General features: G+C 44.6%; 1 protein-coding gene across 6 annotated transcripts in view; it reads left to right on the top strand.

Annotated features, from left to right (window-relative positions):
- The window catches only part of IFT172 (intraflagellar transport 172), a 44,365-nt gene that overhangs the window by 11,451 nt on the left and 12,528 nt on the right, over window positions 1–20,386 (top strand). For 4 of the 6 annotated variants that reach the window (XR_001886526.1, XM_017876972.1, XM_017876971.1 and 1 more), the window contains exons 11-29: window positions 408–569; window positions 938–991; window positions 1,225–1,328; window positions 1,819–1,904; window positions 5,963–6,075; window positions 7,226–7,393; window positions 12,229–12,365; window positions 12,593–12,700; window positions 14,947–15,031; window positions 15,335–15,427; window positions 16,270–16,347; window positions 16,589–16,837; window positions 17,013–17,091; window positions 17,304–17,424; window positions 17,611–17,755; window positions 18,572–18,661; window positions 19,218–19,315; window positions 19,466–19,601; window positions 19,687–19,803. Coding sequence is in view for 5 of the 6 variants with exons in the window: in XM_017876972.1 (XP_017732461.1) it covers window positions 408–569; window positions 938–991; window positions 1,225–1,328; window positions 1,819–1,904; window positions 5,963–6,075; window positions 7,226–7,393; window positions 12,229–12,365; window positions 12,593–12,700; window positions 14,947–15,031; window positions 15,335–15,427; window positions 16,270–16,347; window positions 16,589–16,837; window positions 17,013–17,091; window positions 17,304–17,424; window positions 17,611–17,755; window positions 18,572–18,661; window positions 19,218–19,315; window positions 19,466–19,601; window positions 19,687–19,803 (2,223 nt within the window). In the remaining variant the exon portion in view is untranslated. The remainder of the gene's footprint in view (window positions 1–407; window positions 570–937; window positions 992–1,224; window positions 1,329–1,818; window positions 1,905–5,962; window positions 6,076–7,225; window positions 7,394–12,228; window positions 12,366–12,592; window positions 12,701–14,946; window positions 15,032–15,334; window positions 15,428–16,269; window positions 16,348–16,588; window positions 16,838–17,012; window positions 17,092–17,303; window positions 17,425–17,610; window positions 17,756–18,571; window positions 18,662–19,217; window positions 19,316–19,465; window positions 19,602–19,686; window positions 19,804–20,386) is intronic. The other 2 variants (XM_017876974.1, XM_017876973.1) reach the window with 2 other exon arrangements.

Genomic DNA, 20,386 nt, shown 5'->3' with positions numbered 1-20,386 from the left:
GGCCGAGACAGGAGGATTGCTTGAACCCAGGAGTTCAAGGCCAGCCTAAGCAACATACTGAGACCCTGTCAGTCAGTCAGTCAACCAATCAATACGTACACTGTGATCAGTGATATATAATTTTTGTACAAAGACTATGAGAACATAGAATGATTGGTTTTACACAGTGGAACTTTCAGAATTATATAAATTGTGAGCGTCAAAAGAGATAACATAGGAAAGCATTTCATAAATAGTAAATCCCCATATAAATGTAAGATATCATTACTATCAACAATATCCTAGACCCAGGGAGGAAAGAAGGTATTACCTTTGTTTAGCACTGTGGAGGTAGGCAAAGGGCATGGTTGTTCACCCTTCTTTTGGGCTGGGGAAGCCTAAGGGGCTCAGACTTGTCCTTTACCAAGGTAATTGTGAAGAACCTGTCATCAGGAACCCGAGTGGTACTCAAGTCACACTATGGCTATGAGGTGGAAGAGGTGAAAATCCTAGGGAAGGAACGTTACTTGGTGGCCCGCACATCAGACACACTGCTGCTGGGGGACCTGAACACTAATCGGCTTAGTGAGGTAGGAACCAAAATTGATGGTAGGGTGGGGAATGGGGCATCTTGGCTTAATGCTTGTGGGCACCCAAAATCCCTTCTCTCTGTGAGAAGTTCTAACATTCTGGTGTAGGGGACCTGGTTTCAGGGAAGGAGACCCAGGAGGTTATAATCCCAGAGTATGAATCACCATATTTCGACTGTTTTTATGCCATCTCTCAGAAACATCTCTCTGGTTTCTCTCAGGGACCAGAGCAAATTCTGATATAGCACCTCTTTTGTGTAGTGCCAAAGCCTATGTAAATATGATCTTTCTGCTTCCCAACCTGTCATTCTTTCGGCGTTATCTTGGGTATTTATCCACATTGCTTCTTAAGTCTTCTCCCATTGCAGATAGCCTGGCAAGGATCTGGTGGCAATGAGAAGTATTTCTTTGAAAATGAGAATGTGAGTAGAACTTGATTCACTATCACCATCTCGATAAGCCTCCTTCTAGCTTCTGTGTCATAAAGATGGCAAGTTGCAAGGGATAGGGAAACAGCAGATAAACGGGAGGATGAAATTGGCGGGATAAGAGAGCAAGGAGAAAAGTGGTAGTCACCTTGAACTGACAGTTCACCTCCCACTACTGTTTTTCTTCATGTAGCCTTTCCACCATATAACAACTCCATTTTTCCCAGGTATGCATGATCTTCAATGCCGGAGAGCTAACCCTGGTGGAATATGGGAATAATGACACCTTGGGTTCCGTACGCACTGAATTCATGAACCCCCACCTCATCAGGTAACCTCACAAGATTCTCTAAATCCCTGAAACCCAAAATAATTCCTTTTGGACTCCTAAATTCTGTGTCCTCCAGTTAATCTAACAGCTTCAGCCAGGCATGATGGCTCACGCCTATAATCCCAGCACTTTGGGAGGCGGAGGCAAGCAGACTACTTGAGTCAAGGAGTTCAAGACCAGCCTGGGCAACATGGTGAAACCCCCTCTCTACTAAAAATACAAAAAATTATCCAGGCATGGTGGCACACCCCTGTAGTCCCAGTTACTCGGGAGGCTGAGGTGGGAGAATCACCTGGAGCTTAGGAAGTCGAAGTTGTAGTGAGCCGTGATCACACCACTGCACTACAGCTTTGGCAACCAGAGTGAGACCCTGTCTCTAAATAAATAAATAAATAAATAAAAGCTTCATCCCATATGGTACTTCAGAGCCTTTAATAAACATCCCAACTACCTCAGCCCATTTTGCCTTACCTCGCCCTTCATGTTTCAGTGTTCGTATTAATGAGAGGTGTCAGCGAGGAACAGAAGATAATAAGAAATTGGCTTATCTTATTGATTTTAAGACTATTGCTATAGGTGAGTAAGACTCTCTCATAATTTTAATAACAAAATAGATGTTTATATCACACTTCCATACCACAGGATTGTGTTCAGTGGGGAATGCAGGAATCTGAGAAGCACCAGGTAATAGTAACCCCACATGTACAATGGATATATATAAAATGTTTAAGTCAATATGTGTGCATCTGTACCTGGATATCTAGATATAAAAACAAAGGTGCAGGTCAGGCACAGTTACTCATGCTTGTAATCCCAGCACTTTGGAAGGGCAAGGCAGGAGGATCATTTGAGCCCAGTAGTTCAAGGCTGCAGTGAGCCATGATTGTGCCACTGCACTCCAGCCTAGATGATGGAGTAAGACCCCATCTCTTAAAACACAAACAAAAACAAATCCCAAAGGTCTATATAATTATTCATGTTCTCTAGACATATATCTTAGGGTTGGCAAATTGTGAGTGGTAGAGAAGACCCATTAAATTTATGAATTTTCCTGTTTAGACTTCATAGAATCATATAGACTGTTAGAACTGGAAGAGGTCTTATTTTTTGTATAGTTTATCATTGGTAACTAATAATGACAGAAACTTTATTTGCGTTTCACAATTATCATGAACTGTTTCAAGCATAAAAAATAGTATAGAGAACAGCATTACCTATACAATGTAGCTGTTGAAAATGGGGCTCTGGGCCAGGCACAGTGGCTCACACCTGTAATCCCACCGCTTTGGGAGGCTGAGGCGGGCGGGTTACTTGAGCTCAGGAGTTTGAGACTAGCGTAGGCAACGTGGTGAGACTCTGTCTCTATGAAAAAAGAAAGTAATTAAATTAAAAAAAAAAAGAATGGGGCTCTGGAGTCAAACCATCTCACTTCTCTACCTGTGTGATCTTAGGAAGTTACTTCATCTTTCTAATATCTCAGTTTCCTACAAAATAGGGATAAAAATAGTACCTACTTTATATGAAATACACTTATCCCCGGTACATAGTAATAAATGTTAGCTATTAATAATAATGATACTTTTCTTGCTTTGGCAGTACATATATTAAAATTGGAATGATAAAGAGAAGATTAGCATGGCCCCATGCAAAGATGACACACAAATTTATAAAGCTTTCCACTTTAAACCGATTTTTTTAAAAGAAGATATTATTTGTTTATTCATACCCAGTTCTGTCAAATCCTGACATTTTGTTATATTTATGTTGAATCATTTTATATCCTCCCTCTTATTGATGGTCATTTAAGTTGCTGATTTTTCACTATTACAGTGATTTGGTTGTCTGAGTTCCATGCCTAGAATGGACCTGCTAAATCACAGAGGACCTGTGTCTTCAACTTCACTAAATATTTCCAAATTATTCTCTAAAAAGTTATACCAATTTCTGTTTCCACCAGCAGTTAGAGTTTCTATTGTCTGACATCTTCTGTAATACTTGAAATTGCCTGACTTCATAATTTGGCTTAAACATGATATATATAAAATTATATCTCTATATTAATTTCATATATAATAATTATTGACCATTTATATTTCTTCTTCTGTGAATTGCTAGTTCCTATCTCTTACCCATTTTTAAAATCAGAGTGTCTCTTCCTCATTGATTTGAAGTCTTTGTATATGCTTGTATAGACTTTGGTGGTTATTTGCATTGCAGATATTTTTGCCTTAGCCTGTGGCTTGTCTTTTCTCTCCTTTTGGGAGTCTTTCACTGTTCAGACATTTTCACTTTAAAATAGTCCATTTTTTTCACTTAAAAAAAATTAGTTTGAGGCCGGACATGGTGGCTTACGCCTGTAATCCCAGCACTTTGGGAGGCCAAGGCAGGCGGATCACTTGAGGTCAGGAGTTCGAGAACAGCCTGGCCAACATGGTGAAACCCCATCTCTCCTAAAAATACAAAAATTAGCCGGGCATGGTGGAGGGCACCTGTAATCCCAGCTACTTGGGAGGCTAAGGCAGGAGAATCGCTTGAACCGGGGAAGCAGAGGTTACAGTGAGCTGAGATTGCGCCACTGCACTCCAGCCTGACTCCTGCTCTCACAAAAAAAAAAAAATATATATTATATATATATAAGTATATATATATATATATAGTTGTGATGCTTTAGGTTTATTTAAGAATCCTTTCCTATTCCCGCTCATATCATTTTAACTTTTTAAATTTTGCTTTTCACCTGGAATCTTTATTAATATGGGAGCTTCATTTTATGTATAATGTGGGTAGGGATCTAATTTTATTTTATTTTTCCATATGTTTAACCATTTGTTGAAAGTCCGTTCTTCACCCTCTAATTTGTAATGCAATCTGTCATAAATCAAGTTTCCATATACATATGAGTCTATTCTTAAAGTAGTTGCACATTTCATGAATATTATACTTCACATCAGGTTTCTGCACTCAGAAATGTAGGTATCTATAATGGAAACAATAATGTAGACCAAGAGGCCTAAGACTCCAGCAGCAAAAATGAGTTGTGAGAACTTGGACAAGCAATTTCACTATGTAGGTCTCATTTTCAATGTATGTAAAATGACAAGAGTTCATGGCCAGGTATGGTGGCTCATGCCTGTAATCCCAGTACTTTGAGAGGCCGAGGCGGCTGGATCACCTGAGGTCAGGAGTTCGAGACCAGCCTGACCAACGTGGTGAAACCCCATCTCTACTAAAAATACAAAAATTAGCTGGGCATGGTGGCGGGTACCTATAATCCCAGCTACTCAGGAGGCCGAGGCAGGAGAATTGCCTGGATCAGGGAGGCGGAGGTTACAGTGAGCCAAGATGGTGCCACTGTATTCCCGCCTGGGTGAGAAGAGTGAAACTCTGTCTTGGGGGGAAAAAAAAAAAAGAGTTCCTCTCTTAACTTTTTTGGGCTATCAACCCTTTGGAGTACCTAAAATCGTAGACCTTCTCCGAGAAAAATATATACTATACACACATAATTTTATGTATAATTTCAGGGTTCTCAGGAGTTAGGGTCCTTGCCACTCTAGAACTCTGATTCTACTTATAATTGGGGCATTAAAATATGGCTTTATCATTTTCCTTTTTTTTTTTTTTTTTTTTTGAGACAGTCTTGCTCTGTCGTCCAGGCTGGAGTGCAGTGGCATGATATTGGCTCACTGCAGCCTCTGCCTCCTGGGTTCAAGCGATTCTCTTGCCTCAGCCTCCCAAGTAGCTGGGACTACAGGCACCCACCACCACACCCAGCTAATTTTTTTTGTATTTTTAGTAGAGACAGGGTTTCACCACGTTGGCCAGGCTAGTCTCCAACTCCTAACCTCAGGTGATCTGCCCACCTCGGCCTCCCAAAGTGCTGAGACTGCAGGCGTGAGCCACCATGCCCAGCCAATTTTACTTTTTAATTAAAGGAAGATTGTTTTTTAAATTGGTCTTCACAATTATAGACACCAGCAAACATTTGGTCCTTAGCTTAAGCATATATAACAAAGTGAGGCACGTTGTTCATTAATAATGGATATCACTAAAACTTATAAGTAGGCTTTGACCAAGAGACTCCCTGAAAGCATCCCAGCCAACCCTAATTGGTCTGCTCTAAATGTGATAGTTTCTGATATTGTCTACAAGATTCAAACCAAACTAAAATATTCATCCTCTGCAGTGACCAGCCTAACTTTAGTCAGAGGTTTTTCTGCATGCCTTCCCCACCATCTACCCTTGCAGTGCTCTTACACAGTAGGCATTCAAATTTGCAGGTAACTTCTTAGAGCATATGACCATCAAGGTCATTTATTCAGCAGCCTTGTCTCACTGCTGTGTTGTATCAGGCTTATCTTTAATGTGCTCAGTGCTGCCTTCGAGGGGATTCGGTGAGTAGGAGAAGCCACTTGCTCAATAGTTCTAGTCTGCTCTGAGGTAACTCCGTAAGTCCCAGAGAGTGACGACATTTCTGTGGGTCTGGACCTTTTGAGTTAACAACGTAGTTAAACAAAACCTCTACAATTCTAAAAGAGACCCAGCTTCCTAGACTTCCTAGCAAAATTATGTGTGTTGGCCACACTAGGTACATGTGTGGAATCTCTCTTCTTAACCCTGTCTCCTTTATTCTACAGTGGATCTGATTGGTGGCTACAACATTGGCACCGTGAGCCATGAGAGCCACGTGGATTGGCTGGAACTTAATGAGACTGGTCACAGGCTCCTCTTCAGGGACCGGAAACTTTGTGTGAGAAGAGCTACTAAGGCCTTAGGCATTGGCTGGACCGCAGAGGGTGTGAGACAAGCTGCCACCAGGGACTGAGGGAGGCAGGATGGAGCCTGTTGTCTTTGCTGTATCATCAGCATAGCAGAAGGCACAGAAGAATCAACATTCTCTGTAGCTGATACCGAAATCCATCCTTTATTACCTCTTCCTTTTTTTTTTTTTTGAGACAGAGTCTCACTCTGTCACCCAGGCTGGAGTGCAGTGGTACGATCTAGGCTCACTGCAACCCCTGCCTCCCAGGTTCAAGCGATTCTCCTGCCTCAGCCTCCCATCTGCCTCAGATGATGTAGCAGGGACTACAGGCACGTGCCACCACACCTAGATAATTTTTGTATTTTTAGTAGAGATGGGTTTTCACCATGTTGGTCAGGCTGGTCTCAAACTCCTGACCTCCTGACCTCAGGTGATCTGCCCGCCTCAGCCTCCCAAAGTGCTGGGATTACAGGTGTGAGCCACCACGCCCAGCAATCCTATATTACCTCAGAGGTGATTGTATTATGGCAACAAAGTCAAGAAGGGAGCTTGGAAGTTGGTGTCTCTTGCTGTTGACAGTCTGTGCCCTCAGGAAACTTCCTTAACCCTGCATTCCTCCTGCTCATGCCTAGCTGACCTTCACCTAGACCTGCTGTCCAGTGCTTTTCAGCCACACTTATCTGATGGCATGAACTGGCTGGAGGACAGCCTCTTCGTCCCTCATTGATTCTCATCCCAATATGGTGGCACCAGAGTGTTCAACCTCAGATCAAAGAGACAACCTGATGATTTTAATTTCAGTGACAGCCACATCACAACTTTCCAGATAATTTAATTTTTCTAGTGGCCTGCCATTTGTAATCCAAGCTGGTAACTCTGGCCCAGAGTTATTTCAAGAAGGAAAGTCTGACCTTCACCTAACTTAAAATTCCTGGGATGTAGATCTTTGTTCTGTGGGCCATCTCTTACTTGACCAGAGTTAGGATATACCAGCTCAGCAGAAAGCAGATCAGTAAGCTTTGAAATGCAGCGTGAACCTGAGTTAGCTCACCACATCTCACCATTAGGGAAATGGTCAAAAGCAGGAGACAACCCCACATCCCCTTCTAATTGTGTTATCTGTCTCTTCTTTCTTCAGTTGCATCTATATGATATTGAAAGCTGCTCTAAGACGATGATCCTCAACTTCTGCTCCTACGTGCAGTGGGTCCCAGGAAGTGATGTGCTGGTAGCTCAGAACCGAAACAGCATGTGTGTGTGGTACAACATTGAGGCACCTGAGACAGTCACCATGTTCACTATTAGGGTATGTTGGACACTAGGGGCCCTCAGATGTGGTATTGAGCTGATTAATTAGAGCCATGAGGAGACTCTGAAGGCTACTTGGTTTTCTGTGTCCACCACCCTTAATCTCTGTGATAGAATTGGCAAATGAAGCCTAGACTTATGGACCAACACCCAGAACCATCCTTTTTCAGATTCCTGACATTGTATTAGACCCTTGGAGTATGGGTTCATTACAGTGGCCCTGGGAAGTCACCAGGTCATAATATGGAGATCCCTCTAGGCTGGAAATCCCTGATAGGAGAGGCAGTTCTAATGTCATCTCCTGTGCTGATTCTCCATTATAAGCCATTCAAAGTGCCTTTTTTTCTTAAATTACAGATCAGATCTTCTCTCCTATCCTACCACAACATCACACATAGCCGGTAGTCTTCCAAAATCTGGGGGGAGCCAGAGAAAACAAGAGAGGCAGGCTCCTGTGCTAGGCTAGGATGGCTGGTGTGTGTATGGGTAGAGCGCTTGATGCTTCTTTTCGTCCTTTTCCATACCTTTTTTAATCTCCTTTTTGCCTCATTTTAAACTGATTAGGGTCTAAAATTTATTTGTTTAGTTCTTTCTTTTTCTTTATCTCTCTCTTTCTCTCTTTCTCTCTTTTACTCTCTCTTCTCTGTTTTCTTTTTTTTCTCTCTCTCTATTCTTTCTTTCTGAGACAGGGTCTCACACTATCTCCCAGGCTGGAGTGCAGTGATACAGTCATAGCTCATTGCAACCTCAACCTCCTGGGCTCAACCAATCCTCCTGCCTCAGCCTCCTGTATAGCTAGGACTACAGGTGCATGCCACCATGTCTGGCTAATTTTGTCCTTTCTTTAAACACCTTTTTTTTTTTTTTTTTTACATTTTGGGTTTGAAAGTTATATATCCTATTTCTGTAGAGGCTACCTTGAAAGTTTTAACGTGTACTTAAATGAACAAAGTCTAAAGTTAATAAGCATCTAACCACCCCCTCCCCTACAAACAATACAAGGACTTTAAAAGACATTAACTTTCATCTCCTCCCCTTTGTCATTTTTGTCCAGTATTTTAGGTCTAATCTTATTTTGTCCCCAAAGATAGGCATGGTTATTTTATTTTATTTGAGACAGAGTCTCTCTGTCACCCAGGCTGGGGTGCAGTGGCGCGATCTTGGCTCACTGCAACCTCCATCTCCTGGGTTCAAGAGAGTCTCCTGCCTCAGCCTCCCAAGTAGCTGGGATTACAGGTACCCATCATCACGCCCAGCTAATTTTTGTACTTTTAGTAGAGATGAGGTTTTGCCATGTTGGCCAGGCTGGTCTCGAACTCCTGACCTTAGGTGATCCACCCGCCTCGGCCTCCCAAAGTGCTGGGATTACAGGCATGAGCCACCACACCCTGCCTGATTATTTTATCAGACAGGATTCATTTAGATTTACCATCACAGTACCAGTTCCTTTGTTTACCTTTTCTTACAATGCCAGTCTTCTCTCTGGAATGACTTTTCTTCTTCCTGAAGAATATTATTTAGAAGTTTTTTGTTTCTGTTTCTTTGTTTTTTGAGACAGGTTCTCACTCTGTTGCCCAGGCTGGAGTGCAGTGGCATGATCTTGGCTCATTGCAACCTCTACCTCCCAGGTTCAAGTGATTCTCCCACCTCAGCCTCCCGAGTAGCTGGGATTACAGGCATGTGCCACCTCGCCCAGCTAATTTTTGTACTTTTAGTAGAGATGGGTTTCACCATGTTGGCCAGGCTGGTCTCAAACTCCTGACCTCAAGTGATCTGCCTCCATCGGGCTCCCAAAGTGCTGGGATTACAGACATGAGCCACTGTGCCCAGCCTTATTTAGAAATTTCTTTAGTGAAAGATGATAAATTTTCAGTTTTTCATTATCTGAACATGTTTCTATTTAGCCTTTGTTCTGAAAAGATACTTGGACTCAGTACCCAGTTCTAGATTGACAGTTAATTTTTCTTAATTTATAAATGTTGTCTCATTGATTGACTTCCATTGCTGTTCTGAAAAATTTATCAGCAGCCATTTCTGTACAGATGATCTGTCTTTTCTCTTTGGTTTCTTTTTTTTTTTTTCCTTTTTTTTTTTTTTGAGACGGAGTCTTGCTGCGTCGCCCAGGCTGGAGTGCAGTGGTGCGATCTGTCACCCAGCAGTGGTGCGATCTGTTGCCCAGGCTGGAGTGCAGTGGCGCGATCTGTCGCCCACGCTGGTGTGCAGTGGCGTGATCTTGGCTCACTGCAAGCTCTGCCTCCCAGGTTCATGCCATTCTCCTGCCTCAGCCTCCCGAGTAGCTGGGACTACAGGTGCCTGCCACCATGCCCGACTAATTTTTTGTATTTTTAATAGAGATGGGGTTTCACTGTGTTAGCCAGGATGGTCTTGATCTCCTGACCTCGTGATCTGCCCGCCTCGGCCTCCTAAAGTGCTGGGATTACAGGCATGATCCACTGTGCCTGGCCTCTCTTTGGTTTCTTTTAAAGTCTTCTTTTTTAGGGCTGGGCACAGTGGCTCACGCCTGTAATTCTAGCACTTTGGGAGGCTGAGATAGGCAGATCACTTGAGGCCAGGAGTTCAAGACCAACCTGGCCAATGTGACGAAACCCCATCTCTACTAAAAAGAATAAAAATTAGCCGGGCATGGTGGCGCTTTCCTGTAATCCTGCCTACTTGAGAGGCGAGGCGTGAGAATCGCTTGAACCTGGGAGGCAAAGGTTGCAGTGAACCGAGATTGTACCACTGCTCTCTAGCCTGAACGACAGAGTGAGACTGTCTCAGAAAAAAAAAAATCTTCTCTTTTTCTTAGGTGTTTTGAAGTTTCACTACAATGTGTCTAGTTTTTTTTTTTTTTTTTTTTTTGAGACGGAGTCTTTGTCACCCAGGCTGGAGTGCAGTGGCACGATCTTGGTTTACTGCAACCTCTACCTCCCGGGTTCAAGCGATTCTCCTGCCTCAGCCTCCTAAGTAGCTGGGACTATAGGCGTGTGCCACCACACCTGGCTAATCTTTTGTATTTTTAGTAGAGATGGAGTTTCACCGTGTTGGCCAGGGTGGTCTCAGTCTCCTGACCTTGTGATCCACCTGCCTTAGCCCCACAAAGTGCTGGGATTATAAGCATGAGCCACTGCACCCAGCCATAAATTTTTAAAATTTATCCTGTTTAGTATAGATCGTGTTTCTTGTATTTATGAATACACGTATTTTCATCACTCTTGGAAGTTTCTTAGTTATTATCTCTTCGAACATTGCTTCTTCTCAACCATCCTCTAGTCTCTTCATCAGAACTCTAGTTAGGCAAATGTTAGATTTCTTGTTTTGCATTTTTAATTTATCTTTCATAGTTTCTTTCTTCCTGATCCATGCTCCATGCCCAGGTTTTTTGTTTTGTTTTGTTTTGTTTTGTTTTTTTTCAATTTTCTGTAAAGACAAGTTCTCATTGTGTTTCCCAGGCTGGTCTCAGACTCCTGGTCTCAAGCAATCCTTCCGCCTCAGCCTCCGAAAGTGCTGAGATTACAGGCATGAGCCACTGCATCTGGCCTCTGGATAATTTCTTTAGATCTGTTTCGATTCATTAGTTTGCTAATCTGCTACTAATCATTGTCTAATCTGCTATTTAAACTATACATTGAGTTTTTTACTTCAAACATTAAATATTTCTTTAAGTTTTATTTGATTATTTCTCTAGTCTGCCTGGTCATATTGATAATTTCTTATTCCTTGCTTAATTTTTCATTTCATCTTTTAAGGTATTTAGGTGCTTCATAAATAATCATTTTATATTCCATAACTGGGCTTAAAAACAAAAACAAAACAAAACAAAAAACAGGGTCTCACTTTGTCACCCAGGCTGTGCAGTGGCATGATCACGGCGCACTGCGTGCGCAAACTCCCAGGCTCAAGTGATCCTCTCACCTCAGCCTCCTGAATAGCTGGGACTACAGGCACATGCAACCACACCCAGATATTTTAATATCTGAAATTCTTGAAGGTCTAAAACTGTTGTTTGTAGTTATTATTTACTGTTTCATAGTGGTTGGTTTCCTTGTTTTTTTTTTGTTTTTTTTGTTTTTTTATTGTGAGCTCATGTTGCTTTGAATGTATTCTTTTGGAATCCTGAGGGCCTAAAATGGATATGTTTTCCTCCAGTGATGATTCGGTCTTGTTTCTGCAGGAATCAGACATATTAATGATCTGTAACCATTTATTTTGTTCCCTTTACTAAAGAGTGGATCCCAGGTTTAATTAAGGATTTTCAAATTCAGCCTCCCCATCCTGCTGGAGGGCCTAAGGTTTATTCTCCTGACACTGCATTTGCTTTCAGGACAACTGTACCTTTTCCGTTTGCTCACTTTCCTTCTCTTCTTGCTCAGGATTTTAGCTTATTGACCTTTTTCTTTCTGTCTGTCTTTTTTTGAGAGAGAAGGGTAGGATATGGGTAGGAAAATCTTCAAGTAAGTAAAGCAATGCATTAAAAGTGATTTCTTCAAGTAAGCCTAAGCAATGCATTAAAAAGTATGTTCCAGGTTCAAGTCATATTTTAACGAGAGAACCCTTAAGAATATCTACTCTTATGGTACTGCTGGAAGCAGAAGTGAATGCCACACTTTGTACCTCCAGGAGTTGGCGCTGTCATAGTTAGGAGTATACTTTAACCCAAGGATATTGCTATAAATGAAGTATTTTTTTATGCTTGAGAGAAACTAAAATGTTAGGAAAATCAGGGCTGCTGTGACTCTCTTGACCACTGATTGGGTTGGATGAGGGTGGGTCTTTTCTACAATTGATTCAGTGGAAACTAATCTGAAATTGGGGTGGGGTGAACTTTTACAGGGTGATATTATAGGTCTGGAGCGGGGCGGGGGAAAGACCGAAGTGATGGTGATGGAAGGTGTGACTACTGTTGCCTACACACTGGATGAGGGCCTCATCGAGTTTGGAACAGCCATTGATGATGGCAACTACATCCGGTGAGAGGCTGGCCAATAACCTGGGAGGTGGTGGGAGAGTCTGGTTCTGAGAGGGGAGGACCTGGGGTGGGGTGTAAAACTGGCCAGCACTGATAAGGATCCAGTGATCCTGGGAGGCGATGAGACAAAGATGGCTCTTCCCCCTCCCCTTGCCCCATCACCAGTCTTCTGCTGTATCTTCCTAGCCCGTTCCTTATTCATTATGCGTTGCTTCCTTCCCTTTCCAGGGCAACAGACTTCTTAGAGACTCTGGAAATGACCCCAGAAACAGAGGCAATGTGGAAAACCTTGAGTAAACTGGCACTAGAGGCAAGGCAACTACACATTGCAGAGAGGTGAGGTAGACGTGTAGAACAGAGGTGCCAGGTAGCTAGGAGGGATGACCACATGAGTATTTTCTCTGTGGGCTGCTCCAATCCAGTGTTAAGGTACTCCCTACCTTCTCACTGCCAGCAAATAACATAGAGCCGTTCTGCAGTACAATATTCCAAACACTCTCCCATCCTAGATTATAAGAGTATGCCTTGACCGGGTGTGGTGGCTCACGCCTGTAATCCCAGCACTTTGGGAGGCCGAGGCAGGCAAATCACAAGGTCAGGAGTTGAGACCAGCCTGGCCAACATGGTGAAACCCCATCTCTACTAAAAATACAAAAATTAGCCAGGCGTATTGGCGGGCACCTGTAATCCCAGCTACTGAGGAAGCTGAGGCAGGAGAATTGCTTGAACCCAGGAGGCAGAGGTTGCAGTGAGCTGAGATGGCGCCACTGCACTCCAGCCTGGGTGACAGAGCAAGACTCCGTCTTAAAAAAAAAAAAGAGTGTGTCTTGGCTGGGCACAGTGGCTCATGCCTATAATCCTAGCACTTTGGGAGGGTGAGGCAGGCAGATCACTTGAAGCCAGGAGTTTGAGAGCAGCCTGGCCAACATGGCGAAACCCCAGCTCTACTAAAAATACAAAAATTAGCCGGGCATGGTGGTGCGCACCTGTGGTCCCAGCTATTCAGGAGGCTGAGGCACAGGAATCACTTGAACCTGGGAGGCAAAGGTTGCAGTGAGCTGAGATCATGCAACTGCACTCCAGCCTGGCTGACGAGCGAGACCGTATCTCGAAAAAAAAAAAAAAGTGAACAAGAGTATGTCTGTTATTATTTTTACTGCCCCTTCTTGTAACTAGGTTCCCCTTAACATTTTTTTACTATTCTTACCCTTCAATCCATGCATATGTGTATAATCCAGGTTTGGTATAGGAGTGTAGTTCACAGGACAAACTTGGGACTCCAGACTCCTTTAGTTCAAATCTTGGTTCCAATTACCAACTTCTATAACCATAGAGAGGTTATTTGACCTTCCCAAACCTTGGCTTCTTGATTTTCTCCATGTAGACTAGGGATAATAATAGTATTTGCCTCATATGATGATAAAGAAGATGGTAAGGATATTGGTAGTGAAGGAGTGATGAGAGAATCTGTGCAAAATGCTCAGTAAATGTCACCTGCTGCCATTTTGGCTAGAAATCATCCTTGATCCCATTTTGTCCACACTTCCCACATGTAGATTATCAGCAAGTCCTAACGACTCTGTCTTCAAAACACATCCTGATGTCTCCATCCTCGTGCAGACCACTGCCATCTCCCACCTGCAGTATTGCACAGCCTCTTAGTTAGTCTCACTGATACTATTTCTTGTACCCCTACCATCTATTCATCCCAGAGCAGCTGAGGTCATTTTTTAAACATAGATTGTCTCATTTTCACGACTGGAACCTTCCATTAGCTCACTGTTTTACTTACCATAAAACCCAAACTCCTTGCATGGCCTTACCCCTGAAGTTTTTTGACCTCTGCTTCTTTCTTTTTATTTTATTTTTTTATTTTTCTGACCTCTGCTTTTTTCTCATGCCAGTCTCCTACTTGGCCATTAGTCTCCAACCACACTGGCATCCTTCTGGTTCTGTGAGCGTGCCAAGCTCACACCTGCTATAGGCCTTTACACTAGCTGTTCCCTCTCCAGGAATGACTTTTCCCCATCCTGCCATGACTGGCTTTTTCTTGTATTCAGGTCTCAGCTCAAATGTCAATTCATCAGAGAGACCTTCTCCAGCTACCAAGTTAAGTGGCCCCTTCAGTCACTATCTATAACAGGGGTGTCCAATCTTTTGGCTTCCCTGAGCCACATTGGAAGAATTATTATCTTGGGCCACACATAAAATATACTAACACTAATGATAGCTGATGAGCTTAAAAAAAAAAAAAGAATCACAAATCTCATAATGTTTTAAGAAAGTTTATGAATTTGTGTTGGGCCACATTCAAAGCCATCTTGGGCCATGGGTTGAACAAGCTTGATCTATAATATTACATTATTTTTTATTATCTCCAATTTTACTAATTATTTGTCTCCACCAGAATGGAAGTTCTCGGAGAGCAAAGCCCTCATCTTCCTCAGTCTCTGTATGTCTCTAGTGACAAGCACATTGCCTGGCACATCATAGATGCACATCAATTTGTATTTGCTGAACCAGTGAATTAATGATGATTCTATAATAATATTACTATCAATGTCATTGCTTCCATGCCATAGGTGCTTTTGTGCTTTGGGCCAAGTAGCAAAAGCTCGATTCCTGCATGAGACCAATGAGATTGCAGATCGAGTGTCCCGGGAATATGCAAGTATTATGCTCCTGATTCATTCTGTCTGTCTCCCAAGCTGATTTCTCTTAGTATTCAGCCCCATGATTTCTAGCTTTCCAGCCATCCCTAGTTTCCTTTACTCTGCCCACCCTACCTCTACCCTCAAGTCAGACCATTTCAGAATTGCTTTTGCTAAACCTCAAACCTTTAAGCTCCATGAAATGTTTTACCTTCCCAAGTCTTTTGTTTTCTCCATCCTTCTGGCCTTCCAAATTCAGCCCTCACAGACAGAACAGCAGCACCTACAGAAAAACCAGAACCTCCTTTTTCCCCCACAGGGCGGAGAAGGAACAGACTTTTATCAGGTCCGAGCACGTCTAGCCATGCTGGAAAAGAACTACAAACTGGCCGAAATGATCTTTTTGGAACAGGTAATAGGAAAAGAGAGACAGGATGGAAGAGGGGATGCAAACTCAAGGGAGGAAAGCGTGCTGGTGAGCTAGGCTTCCAAAGGCTTGGTGAAAACTTTCAAAGAGGTTTATATAGTTAGTTTCACCCCTTCCTTAATTTCCTCCTCTTGTGTTAGTGCTTACTTTTCTAGACAAACTTCCTTATTTGGACTTTGATTACTACTTTCTTTCATATGCAGTCTACTACCTCCCCTCTAGTCTAGAGCCTGTCTTTGCAGTTCTTATGCATAGGGGTAGATCCAGGTTTTGTGGGCCGGAAGCTTATACAATTGGAGGAGCTCTCTTTAAGAACATTTGCCTTAGGCCGGGTGTGGTGGCTCATGCCAGCAATCCCAGCACTTTGGGAGGCTGAGGCAGGTAGATCACATGAGGTCATGAGCTCAAGACCAGACTGGCCAACATAGTGAAACCCCATCTCTACTAAAAATACAAAAAATTAGCCAGGCATGGTGGCGCATGCCTGTAATCCCAGCTACTTGGGAGGCTGAGGCGGGAGAATCGCTTGAGCCAAGGAAGCGGAGGTTGCAGTGAGCCGAGATCGCACCACTGCACTTCAGCCTCAGCAACAGAGTGAGACTCCGTCTCAAAAAAAAGAACAGTTGCCTTAGAAAGGGCCTGTGCAAATAAGGAGGCCTGAAGCTTAAGCTTCTTTTAGTTTCCCAATATTTCTGCTGGTATAGTAGTTAAAAGGTAAGGCTTTTGGTCCTCATGTGCTGGCATCATAGCCAGGCTGAGGAGAGCTTGTGGCTTTCTGATCCTCATGTCTTTCTGGCATCCCTCTCCGCTCTGCCTGTTTCCCCTAGAATGCTGTGGAGGAGGCCATGGGCATGTACCAGGAGCTACACCGTTGGGAAGAGTGTATCGCTGTGGCTGAAGCCAAGGTACCTGTTTTGTCTTCTCCACGGTTGTTGAGAATTTGGTTCTGCCAATTTCAAAAACCTTCTTTTGTCAAGGAGGCCATAGAAACCAGAACAGGGTTGGGGCTTGGACTTGACGTGGCGAGGAGTTAGGATACTACTGACCCAGGAGCATTCCCCTTGTTATAGAGGGATTGGAGAAGCATGGGAGGCAGAAGGGTAGGAAGGGGGATGTGACTTCTAGTTCTCCTCTGTGTGTGTCCAGGGGCACCCAGCCCTAGAGAAGCTACGCCGTAGTTACTACCAGTGGCTTATGGACACACAGCAGGAGGAGCGAGCAGGTGAACTACAGGAGAGCCAAGGGGATGGGCTAGCAGCCATCAGCCTCTACCTCAAAGCTGGGCTCCCTGCCAAAGCTGCTCGGCTGGTGCTGACCCGAGAGGAACTGCTAGCCAACACAGAGCTGGTAGAAGACATCACTGCGGCCCTTATCAAGGGGGAACTCTACGAAAGGGTATGCTGGCTTCCTTTTCCTAGCCTTTATGTCCAGAGCTCAGAACCCTTCCCTCACCCAGAGGAGTCTTGGGGTGCAGAGCACTTCCTGACTGCTGGTGTTCCCTTGTTTTTGGAGCTAATACTTAGTTCTTTGTGTTGTAGGGGTATCATAGTAATGTGCTATGTGTTAACAGGCAGGTGATCTCTTTGAGAAGATTCACAATCCACAGAAGGCCCTGGAGTGCTACCGTAAAGGCAACGCATTCATGAAAGGTACTAGCCACCTATGAGCCATCCTTTACTGTTGTGGACTCTTGCCCCTCTGATTCCCCGGCACCCCTTGGTGTGTGTGTTCAGGTTGCCTGGCTCCAGTTCTCCATTCCTCCCCTTCTTACCCATTCTCCATGCTTCATCTCCCTGTCCTACCTTTTTCCTGAGGCCCATCCCTGGAAATCTGGGCTGAGCACCTTTTCTCTCCCTGGCAGCGGTAGAGCTGGCTCGATTGGCCTTCCCAGTGGAAGTGGTGAAACTAGAGGAGGCATGGGGGGACCACCTGGTACAGCAGAAGCAGCTTGATGCAGCCATTAATCACTACATCGAAGCCAGGTATGGGAGTATGGGAATGTAAAGGAGATTTAGGTGTGAAGTGAGGGGCAGTGGAGCAAGTAAAGACACCAAGGCTTAAAAGAAGGTGTCTCAAAATGTAGGTTGGTGTGTGCTTAAGGGGTCCTTTTACCTCCATTCATCTTCATCTTTCATCCCACATATTTATATCTTTCTCAACTTTGCCAGGTGCTCCATTAAGGCAATCGAGGCCGCCCTGGGTGCCCGCCAGTGGAAGAAGGCAATTTATATATTAGATCTACAAGACCAGAACACCGCGTCCAAATACTATCCTCTTGTGGCCCAACACTATGCATCCCTGCAGGAGTATGAGGTGAGGAAGAGTCCCTTTTCGCAGCACGAGGCGATGCAGTAGAGGATAACAATGAGAGAACCCAAAACAGGAAGTGGAGGCAAGCTCACCAGATCCTTCTTTCTGGGCCCCAAACAGCATCACAACAGTTTACTTTCCCAATTTCATTCCAGTGTGACACTGATACCTCCCTTCACCCCAGATACATAAAGTGAGTCTTGCCGGGCTCGGTGGCTCAAGCCTGTAATCCCAGCACTTTGGGAGGCCGAGACGGGCGGATCACGAGGTCAGGAGATCAAGACCATCCTGGCTAACCCGGTGAAACCCCGTCTCTACTAAAGAATACAAAAAATTAGCCGGGCAAGGTGGTGAGCGCCTGTAGTCCCAGCTACTCGGGAGGCTGAGGCAGGAGAATGGCGTAAACCCGGGAGGCGGAGCTTGCAGTGAGCTGAGATCCAGCCACTACACTCCAGCCTGGGCGACAGAGCGAGACTCCGTCTCAAAAAAAAAAAAAAAGTGAGTCTCTAGCTCTGTCCCAGCCAGCATGAGTGATTCTTCGTGAATAACACTAACATAGTTACAATATAAAATTGCTTTGCATTGCAGAAATGTGAGGCCCTTTTGAATTCCACTGTATTGTCCTCATACTGCTTGGGGCTGGTCTTTCTGTTTAAATGGTAGAATATACGAGACACCCATACTCATTGTTTCTTCTCTATCATTACAAGGTTGTATTGCAGGCTCTCCACCATCCCAGCCAAGGTTTGTTCTTTGAGGGTTCAAGGTGCTTTAAGTCTGTTGCTCTGACCTTTTGTATCTACCTCCCATCAACTACAGATTGCTGAGGAGCTCTATACTAAGGGAGACCGGACAAAAGATGCTATAGACATGTATACCCAGGCTGGCCGTTGGGAACAAGCCCACAAGGTAGGGATGAATGGAGTTCACTGTAAGAGAACTCTGCGTTAGTGGAAGTGTGGCCTCATTCCTCAGTCTCTGTTTCTCCTCTTCGCTTGACTCCCTGAAAGCTGACAAAGAGTACCAGAAAACAGTCTGAGCCACTTTGATCCCTAGCCATAGGGAAAGGAAGGGATGAAGAGAGGCCCTTGTTTCCAGACCTATCTATCATTCTGAAGGAGCAGATGGGCTTGGGAGCTGGGGAGTCTGAACTACCACTCCTGACGCCTCTGGTCACATTGATGTCTTTGTTCTCACCCCTACACTTCAGAGCCCAGTGGTTACAGCGGTAATGGGAGTGTATGCCCCAGCACAAGGCATCGCAGACCCTCCCACCTTAGCGGAATATAGTTCTTCCTCTGCTTCTTATGGACTTGGAATTCCCCGACCTCACTAGTAGAGTGGCAATAACCAAACTCCTGTGATTGTTGGGAGAGTTCAGAGCTTCTGAACAAGCAGGTTTCCTTGAAGCCCTGCTTCCCTGGGGAATTGGACCTGAGGCTGCCCTGCCTCTGTGCCTCCACAGCTGGCGATGAAATGCATGAGACCAGAAGATGTGTCAGTGCTATACATCACTCAGGCCCAGGAAATGGAGAAGCAGGGCAAGTACCGTGAAGCTGAAAGGTGAGCCGTGGCCTCAGAGGAGGTGTAGTGGGAGATGAGATTTCAAGGCTGGGAGGAGGGATGGGGCCTGAGGATGTGTACCTTCTGCCCAGAAGGCAGTGACAGCAGGAATCGGGTCTAGGAGGCCCCAGATGTATCTCCCTTCCCCAGGCTATATGTGACAGTAGAAGAGCCTGATCTTGCCATCATCATGTACAAAAAGCACAAGTTGTATGATGACGTGATCCGTTTGGTAGGGAAGCACCATCCAGATCTCCTCAGTGACACACACCTACATCTGGGCAAGGTGAGCCCTTCTCCTGGCTCTACCTATCTCTTCCCCAACCAGGCTCCATCTCCCCATCTCTCCATCCTGACTCACCTTCCTGCAGGAGCTGGAGGCTGAAGACCGTCTACAGGAGGCCGAGTACCACTACCTCAAGGCCCAGGAATGGAAGGCAACAGTGAACATGTACCGGGCCAGTGGGCTTTGGGAAGAGGCCTACCGGGTAAGGAGTTCAGGCCATGCTGAGAGATACATCCATCCTTCTTTCCCATGTTTTTTCCTTTGTTTTCAGAAAGGGTCTCACTCTGTCACCCAGGCTGGAGTGCAGTGGTGCAATTATGGCTCACTGCAGCCTTGACCTCCTGGGCTTAAGCAATCGATCCTCCCACCTCAACCTCCTGAGTAGCTGGGACTACAGGTGTGCACCACCACGGCTGGCTAATTTTTTAATTTTTTTGTAGAGACAGGTTTTCACCATGTTGCCCAAGCCGGTCTTGAACTCCTGGGCTCAAGCTATCCACCTGCCTTGGCCTCCCAAAGTGTTGGGATTACAGCTATGAGCCACCATGCCCAGCCCTTCTTTTCCACTTTAAGTGACTAATTCACAGTTGGTCAGAGCATCTTTGAAAATGTAGTGACGATCAGAGTCTCTCTTGCCAGAACCATGTCCACATCTGTATACAGAAAATTTCACTTAAAATTTTAAGGGTGGCCGGGCGCGGTGGCTCAAGCCTGTAATCCCAGCACTTTGGGAGGCCGAGACGGGCGGATCACGAGGTCAGGAGATCGAGACCATCCTGGCTAAC

The sequence above is a fragment of the Rhinopithecus bieti genome, unplaced genomic scaffold (genome assembly GCF_001698545.2).
Source record: "Rhinopithecus bieti isolate Rb0 unplaced genomic scaffold, ASM169854v2 scaffold_7681, whole genome shotgun sequence".
NCBI lineage: Eukaryota > Metazoa > Chordata > Mammalia > Primates > Cercopithecidae > Rhinopithecus > Rhinopithecus bieti.
Note: the sequence above shows the minus strand (reverse complement) of the source record. Positions and strands in the feature narration are given on the sequence as shown.